Genomic DNA, 8,379 nt, shown 5'->3' with positions numbered 1-8,379 from the left:
TTTCTTATAAAGAACAACACCCTTTTTTGTTGTCATAATTGTTAGTCCTTCTCAGAGGAGACACAATGAAATTAATGGAAATGACTTGGGTCTACTGATCTCAATGAGTGTACTCGTAGTAGGACTTAGTTGGATACACCCAGGGAGACTTGCAGGATCCCCTAAAATGGGAGATAGGGATTATTTTAAAGGTTTAAGAAATGGATGAAAGTTGATTACCCTGTGCCCACCTCAAAAGCTCTTTTCTTACACAACAGTTTCGTGAGGGCAACCTTCACTTCCCTGTTCCTGAGAGTGTAGATGAGGGGATTGCAAAGGGGGACGATGACCGTGTAGAAAAGAGAGAGGAACTTGTCAACTTTGAGGGAGTCCTCTGTCTGTGGGTGCAAGTACACAAGCATCCCTGACCCATAGAAGAGACTGACCACAATCAGGTGGGACGAGCAAGTGGAGAAGGCCTTCTGGCGTCCTGTGCCTGATGGCATGCGCAGGATGTTTCTGGTGATGTGGGCATAGGAGGCCACTATGAGGGAAAAGGGGAGCACCACCATGAGGATGTTCTCTGCATACACAGCCAACTCGTTGGCATACAGGTCGGCACATGCCAGGCGAAGTATGGGTGGGATGTCGCAGAAGAAGTGGTCAATCTCATTGGGCCCACAAAAAGGCAAGGAGAAGACAAACCCAATTTGCAACAAGTGCACCACGAGGCTGATGGCAAAGGAACTGACCACCATCCCCACCCGCACCTTATGGCTCATGATGGTCATGTAATGGAGAGGCTGGCAGATGGCAAGATAGCGGTCGTAGGCCATGGCCACTAGCAGGAGGCATTCTGTGGCACCCAGGAAGAGCATAAAGAACATTTGTGCAGCACAGGCTATCAGTGAGATAGAGAGGTCCCCTAAGATAAGATTGGCCATCATTTTAGGAAGGGTGACTGAAGTGTAGCAGATCTCCAACCCTGAGAGGCTGCGCAAGAAGAAGTACATGGGGGTATGGAGAGCAGGGTCCAGCGTTGTCACCACCACAATAAGGCCATTGCCCAGTAATATGGCCAGGTAGATGGCCAGGAAGGCAGAAAAAAGGAGGACAGGGTGTCCTTGGTATCCAAGCAAGATGAATTCCTTCACTGTGCTTTGGTTCTTCCAGTGTCTGGCCTGCTCAGCATCCATCTGCAGAGGCAAGTGAGGCATTTGTGAGTCTCAGGTCCAGTTTCTGGATCAGGATGAGGAGGACAGTGGTGGGTGACAAAGGGTAAAAGTGCCTGTCTCCTCCCACTAGAGACTGGATAGAGATCATCTGTCCTTTGCAGTGACAATTTATTGAGGAGAGGAGATATAATCCAACAACCAAGGGCAAAACAATCCATTTACCCAAGAGTAAATGGTAAAGTCGACCAAAGGCAGACTTTCGTCATCTTTCACAACATGGTGCCCTTTGCAAGGCCAAAATCTGGTGCCCCAAAATGGATCTTCTCAATTATGGATCTTCTCAATTTTGAGCCCTCTTAGTTCTGTGCCCTGTGTGTGTGTGTGTGTGTGTGTGGTGGTGGGGAAACTGCCAAAATCACCCTAAATCTGACGCTGTAGGTGTGATTGAACCCAATGGAGCTTACTCCTGAGTAGACATGTACGATTGCACTGTGAGTGTGTGGCAGGGGGAATAGAAGAAATACAAAAAAGGGGGAGAGAAGAACAAAAACAGAGAGGAAGAGTGAAACAGAAAAAGATGGATATATGTGATTGAAGAAAGATTAAAGGTAGCTCATGCAATTGTTGCGGATTAGGGTTCAAGGTGATCCAGAGAAGGGTGGTCAGGTGCAAAAGAGGACAGGGCTTCTGCATCTGCATGTTTGACACTTATTTATTAATTGTTTCAAATTCTAACTCACCCTTCCTCCCCAAAGAGAGCCCAGGGTAACTCACAACAATAAAAATGTTGTGTAATAGAATTCAAAGCAGCACTATAATCTATGATCAGCTTCATAAAATTATTAGTCACAAGCCTGGATAATTTTTAAATTTTTTTTTACATGTTTCCTGAATGTCGGTTAAAAGGGGGAATGTCTGATTTCCCTGCGTTCTTTTTGTATCTCACCTTTCATTCAAAATTCATGCACATGAAATATGCGTTGATGCAATTGTGTGAATTTTAGGCTCCTGACTTAATGGCCCAGGCTTGTTGTGAGAATAAACTACAATAAAAATAAAATGAGAATTTCTGCAGAGGGAACTATGTACCTTAAAGCTTGCCTCCCCCAATAAATCATGAGTTCTATGATCAGTGGAGGAGGCCCTTTGATTACTTCATAATTTATCCCACCTTACTTTGTTGGGGGGCAGGCAGCCCCTCCTCATTCTGTTGGGTGCCTTGGCAGAAAGGCAATACATAAATACAGCAAGTAAGTAAATTAATAAAATAAAATAAACATTGCCAACCAAGTCTTGCCCTGAAAGCACTACTGAGGATGTTTGCATTTTAGTACAACAACAAACCTGTGAGGTAAACCCTACTTTGAGCAATAAGGACTGGTCCAAAGTCACCCAAGAAACTTTATGGATAGAAGGGAATTTCAACCCATGTCTCTTTCCTACCAACTCAGCACTGTAGTCCTTATATTACACTGGCTTCATAAATCTGCTTTTCCCTCCTGCATGAACAAGGAAGTACTAGTTCTGTGGTATGAGGATTTCCATTGCTCTGCAAGCTTCTGTCAGGCAGTCTGTGGTGCGCCCACATTAAAAATCCACATTGATTTATCATTGTATTTTATTCTAATACTGTGTTTATTGGATTACAAAGAAAAGAGATAAAACGAATAACAAAAGTACAATTAAAGATCACACAAAGCATCTAGCACAAAGCATCACAAATGCTATAAGGGGCAGGGGAAAAAAATTAAATGGCCCACCAAGACCCTCAGCAATTTTCAAGTGGTGCGTGGGGGGGGAGTTCGGGAACCACAGAAACAGGACAAGCAAGAAAAATGAAAAGTAGCTGAATTTTTTGGTGACAAGAGGCTGAAAGATAGAGAGCAAACAGACAGAGATACTATAGGTAAGTCAGATACCCAAGCGAACATTTCTACAACTGAATGATGTCCCTCCCCTAATTTATCATTATGGAGAAATTATAGAATTATGGTACTCTTAAGCTATCTTAAGTGTTACCTTCTTTGCAGCTACGTTTCTGCTGTCCACAGCTCTTGCCAGGCTGCTGTATTTCCCTTGCCAGGGTCAGAGTAGGGGACTCTTAACACCCTTTAGCTTTAGCAGGGGAAGCAGTGCTCTCCCAAATGCCTATTGCTGATGTGGGGAGTGTCAGAGAGCAGTTGGCTGCTAACTAACTTTGCCACCAAAGGTCGTTGTTAACCAACCCAAGATCAGCATCAACTGTAGCAGTGGTAGGATTCCAGTGGGAATAATATGATCATTCCATTGGGTAAACAGCAGAGAAAGAAGTACATTTTAAATCAAGAGCATCAGAAGAGCCCCACTGGATCAGTCCTAAGTCCCATCCAGCCCAGTCCAGTAGGATTTGAGGGCAATAATGGTTTCTCCCTCCAGCAACTGGTTCACAGTGACTAGGTAAAGATAAGGTAAGGGACCCCTGGACGATTAAGTCCATTCAAAGGGTTGCAGCGCTCATCTCGCTTTCAGGCCGAGGGAGCCAGCATTTGTCCACAGACAGCTTTCCGGGTCATGTGGCCAGCAGGACTAAACCACTTCTGGTGCATCAGAACACCGAGATGGAAACAAGAGTGCATGGAAACACCGTTTACCATCCCGCCCCAGTGGTACCTATTTATCTACTTGCACTGGCATGCTTTTGAACTGCTAGGTTGACAGGAGCTGGGACAGAGCAACAGGAGCTCAAGCCGCCAATCTTCTGATCTGCAAGCCCTGGAGGCTCAGTGGTTTAAACCAGGCATAGGCAAACTCGGCCCTCCAGATGTTTTGAGACTACAATTCCCATTATCCCTGACCACTGGTCCTGTTAGCTAGGGATAATGGGAGTTGTAGTCCCAAAACATATGAAGGGCCGAGTTCGCCTATGCCTGGTTTAGATCACAGCGTTACAGTGTTATATCCATATATTCAATAGCCACTTAAACTATTACCATCCATGAACTGATATAACTGCTTATTAAAGCCAGATAAGCTAATAGCCACCTCAGTATCATGTGGTAGGGAGTTCCATAGATACTTTATGCAATGTGTGAAGGAGTGCTTTCTTTTGTCTGCCTTGTACCTGCTGTTTGAGACAATTTCATTCTCAAGCAATTTCATTGCTTTCCCTAACAATCCCTCATAAGCAATTTGCCATTCTTGTCTCTCACGAAACCCTGAATTGATGTTTCAATCCACCATGCCCTCTTTCTTGGTTAGTCACCACTAGTTCAGACCCCATTGCTGAATACGTAAAGTTGAATGATCTGCCTCAAATGTGCATTATTTTATACTTATTTCATTGTGCATTTGTTCAGTTTGCAGGGATGGTTTTGGATAGGGCTATGTACCAGATTTGACTGCAACCGAAACCGAATCAAGCCAATTTGGGGGGTTCTGGACTTTAGCCATGTTAGGTTGAGATGACCATCACCCCTGTTGGCCATGCTTCCTGAGGCTGATGGAAAATAGAGTTCAGCAGCATCAGAGGGCCACAAATTAGGTATCCCTGGTTTCCAGGATCATCAATATCCATAAGCTTGGCAACAATCACACCCCCCCAAGAGCAGGGCCCACTCTGAACCATGTCAGGCAGGTGCAAAGCTCAGGATGCCCTAAAGCCCCTTCTGCTTCCTCCCTGGGGGTGGGGAGAGACCAACAGTACCTTCTATTCACTAAGAGACCACTGTAGAGTCGGCGTGGAGGAGGCAGATCTACTCTCCAAAGAGCACAGCACAGCTGTTGTTGCCATGGTGGCTGCTGTGGCAGCAGCAGGCAATGCATTCCCTGGAGGCTGGATCTGCTGCCCCTGTAGATCCTGCTGCTTGAGGCAGTCACCTAACCTTGCCTCATGGGTGGGCCGGCCCTGTGTGTGTGTTGCATTGTGCAACTGACATATGTGATTGTTCCTAGCTTTCTCTTTTATGTGTGGGTGTTCTCTAGGTTTCCAGCAGTCTATATTTTTAGCCTTCCAAAGTCCAAGTGACCAGCAGTCTATATTTTCAGCCTTCCAAAGACCAAATGACCAATAACCCGCCTCTTAGTTTTACAGTTCTGAAGGCAAATTTTCCATTTTTACAGTAAAAATACACTGAACAATAAGGAAGCAGACATTACAAATTCGTATTTTTTAAATCATAGATTTCTTTATTTCAGTTTCCATTTCAGGAGCAGACAGGCAATTACAAATCTCTTTTCAGTTCACAGAGGTCAAGGCTTATTACACACCTGCATTGTTCATTTCTTAAAACCAATATAAAAAAAAACCAAATGAAAGAAACCCTTTTAAAAATTAAATAAATATTTGTCCATGAATATATATCTAAAATTGTTCTGCTGAAAATTCACAATGCTACCTCATCTAAATCTCATAATCTGTAGTAATTTATTCAAATTAACTTGCTTACAAAAACACGAACTTTCAAAATACGAACAAAACAAAAAAATGGGTTTATCAGGATAAATTCACACTAACATGCTGATGAATTTTCACAAGGATTCCTTAATTGGGGGGGGGGGGCGGCAAATTGCTGCAGAAATTTAAGATAGGAAAAATGAGAACCTGAGAGAACTGAAATCAACAGATGTATCAACCCCAATCTATGAACTTACCATTTGTCTCTCTCTCTCTCAGCTTCTACCCCTCCAACCCAATCTTTTATAAGGGGAAAATAATACTCAATTCCTTTGTAGGGTTGTTGTAGACTAATGCATATGAAATCCTTTGAACAAGCAAGGAAATGCCAAATATTAGTATGGGTGAGATTTTGATGGTGGATTCAGTGGACGCCTGTGCCAACCTATTTCCTTCCTAATAGCTTCCTAATGGCTGCCTTCACTTCCCTGTTCCTCAGGGTGTAAATAAGAGGGTTGCAGAGGGGAATGATGACTGTGTAGAGCAGGGAAAGCAACTTGTCCACTTTCACAGAGTCGGGTGTCTTGGGCCTCAGGTACACGACCGTTGCAGAGCCATAAAAGAGAATGACCACAGTAAGGTGGGATGAGCAAGTGGAGAAGGCCTTTTGGCGTCCTGTGGCTGATGGCAAGTTCAGGATGGTTCTGGTGATGTGTATATAGGAGGCCAAAATGAGGAAAAAGGGGATTATAACAAAGAGAAAGTTATTGGTATACACAGTCAACTCGCTGGCATACAGGTCAGCACATGCCAGGCTGAGTATTGGTGGTATGTCGCAGAAGAAGTGGTCAATCTCATTGGGCCCACAAAAAGGCAAGGAGAAGATGAACCCAATTTGCAACATCTGCGCAGGGAGGCTGATGGCAAAGGAGCCGACCAGCATCCCCACCCGCATCTTCTGGCTCATGATGGTCATGTAGCGGAGAGGCAGGCAGATGGCAAGATAGCGGTCATAGGCCATGGCTGCCAGTAGGAAGCACTCGGTCCCACCCAGAAAAAGCAGGAAAAACATCTGTGAGGCACAGGCTAGTAGAGAGATGGAGAGGTTCCCTGAGATTAGATTGGCCATCATTTTAGGAAGGGTGACTGAGGTGTAGCACATCTCCAGTCCTGAGAGACTGCGCAGGAAGAAGTACATGGGGGTACGTAAGGCAGGGTCCAGTGTTGTAACCATCACAATAAGACCGTTGCCCAGTAATATTGCCATGTATATGGCCAGGAAGGCAATAAAGAGGACAGCAGGATACTCTTGGTATCCCAACAAGATGAACTCATTCACTGTGCTCTGGTTCTCCCAGTGCTTGTCCTGTCCAGCTTCCATCTGTGGAGAAACAGAGGTACAGGGATGAATCATGGAACTATAGATACTGATTTGGCAGCCACAGGATAAGGTGAATGTTTAATTCCTCCAAATGTTGGTCTCAATAATAAACTAAATGTAATGAAAACTTCCTGCCTCCACCTAATATCAAGCACATCATAATTTATACACCTTTTCTAAATCAGGTTGTTAATATTTCCTTGATTTGGGACTTAAATTAAACAGCACTTTCTGCAAATGTGCTTTTTGTCAGCATGTCTATGTATATGATGCATTTTATTACTATTATTTGTGCACTAATTTGAGTTGTGTTTTTTTTAAATAAAGCAATATGAACACACACACACACACACACACACACACACACACACACACACACTATATATATATAGCACTGTGAAGGAAAATTGCCATCCATAAAGTGTCTGAAGTGCCTCTTAAGGGCCAACAATTGACGCAACATTATTCCTCATTGATTAACATGTGCATGTATGCTTTTGAGCGTGCCCACCTGGGTGAAACATAGTGCATTCCAAGATGGAGTTCAAAATCTGACCTGACCACTAGGACATTATATGGGAGAGATACAGCTAACCCCTAACTGGGGTGCTTGCAAATTTCTCCTTCGATTTAAGGTCACAGTAGTAACACTGTGGGTGAATAAGTTGCTATAATTTCATTTGCGCCTTTCTCCTCTTGCCACTATTACCAACAGATATAATATTTTTAAAAAGCCATCTTGACCCGCTTACATGCTTGATAGTATCAAGAATCATTTTGTACTGTTTTGCATGTGTGCACTGATAAAACCCCTAACAAAGACTAAACCAAGATAATATTTTGTACTGGGCTTTAGTAATGTGCAGGGCCACATCTGCGTGTGTCAGCAGAACAGTGCACAAAGTAGCTCACAAAAAGAAAACAGAACATTAAAAAAAAATCCCTAATGTGTAGTAAAAGAGCACACAGAAATAATCTTGATACAAGTTTTAAAAAAGAATCTTGAAACGTTCACATCAAGTTTGGTTTTTTTTGCTGTATTTTATCAATTGCTGTATGTACATTGAAAAAAGAGAGAGAGAGTTGCACATGAACTGAAGGAACTGAAATCAAACTGTACATGCTGTTAAGAATTGGGAGAAACCTGTTATACTAGCACACAAACTTCCCTTTGTATTGAGGTTTGCCTTGCCCCCGAATTTTGATAATTTGCAATCACAGGATGATACTAGCCTGAAGAAATCTCTAGGTATCGGACTATATGGAACATACTGCTACAATAGGGACACATCTCCCATTAAGGCCAGCTTTAGAAATAATAATTCAGTATGAAGCTTTGGATCTACTTCCTCAGAACTCAAGAGGACAACAAATATGGACCCTTGGCTGCCCAAGAATGCCAGCTGCTGACTTGGGATGGGAGTGGAATTGGTTCCTTTTGACATTTCAGTGCTAAAACTTCTTACTTTGGT

General features: G+C 43.4%; 2 protein-coding genes across 2 annotated transcripts; both read right to left on the bottom strand.

Annotated features, from left to right (window-relative positions):
* Nucleotides 1-215: 215 nt before the first annotated feature.
* LOC114583104 (olfactory receptor 10AG1-like) lies at nt 216-1,175 on the bottom strand. Its single transcript, XM_028704451.2, has one exon. It carries the CDS (start codon nt 1,173-1,175, stop codon nt 216-218), a length of 960 nt encoding a protein of 319 aa, XP_028560284.2.
* Nucleotides 1,176-5,971: 4,796 nt separating this feature from the next.
* Nucleotides 5,972-6,907, bottom strand: LOC114582344 (olfactory receptor 10A7-like). The gene has a single exon (XM_028703291.2). It carries the CDS (start codon nt 6,905-6,907, stop codon nt 5,972-5,974), a length of 936 nt encoding a protein of 311 aa, XP_028559124.2.
* Nucleotides 6,908-8,379: the final 1,472 nt, after the last annotated feature.

Source organism: Podarcis muralis, chromosome 13 (assembly GCF_964188315.1).
Source record: "Podarcis muralis chromosome 13, rPodMur119.hap1.1, whole genome shotgun sequence".
In the NCBI taxonomy this organism is placed as follows: domain Eukaryota; kingdom Metazoa; phylum Chordata; class Lepidosauria; order Squamata; family Lacertidae; genus Podarcis; species Podarcis muralis.
The sequence above is the reverse complement of the archived record's forward strand: the minus strand, read 5'-3'. Positions and strand labels throughout refer to the sequence as shown.

Coding starts and splice junctions, on each gene's coding strand:
- LOC114583104 (XM_028704451.2), bottom strand. CDS start 1,175: ATGGATGCTGAGCAGGCCAGACACTGGAAGAACCAAAGCACAGTGAAG.
- LOC114582344 (XM_028703291.2), bottom strand. CDS start 6,907: ATGGAAGCTGGACAGGACAAGCACTGGGAGAACCAGAGCACAGTGAAT.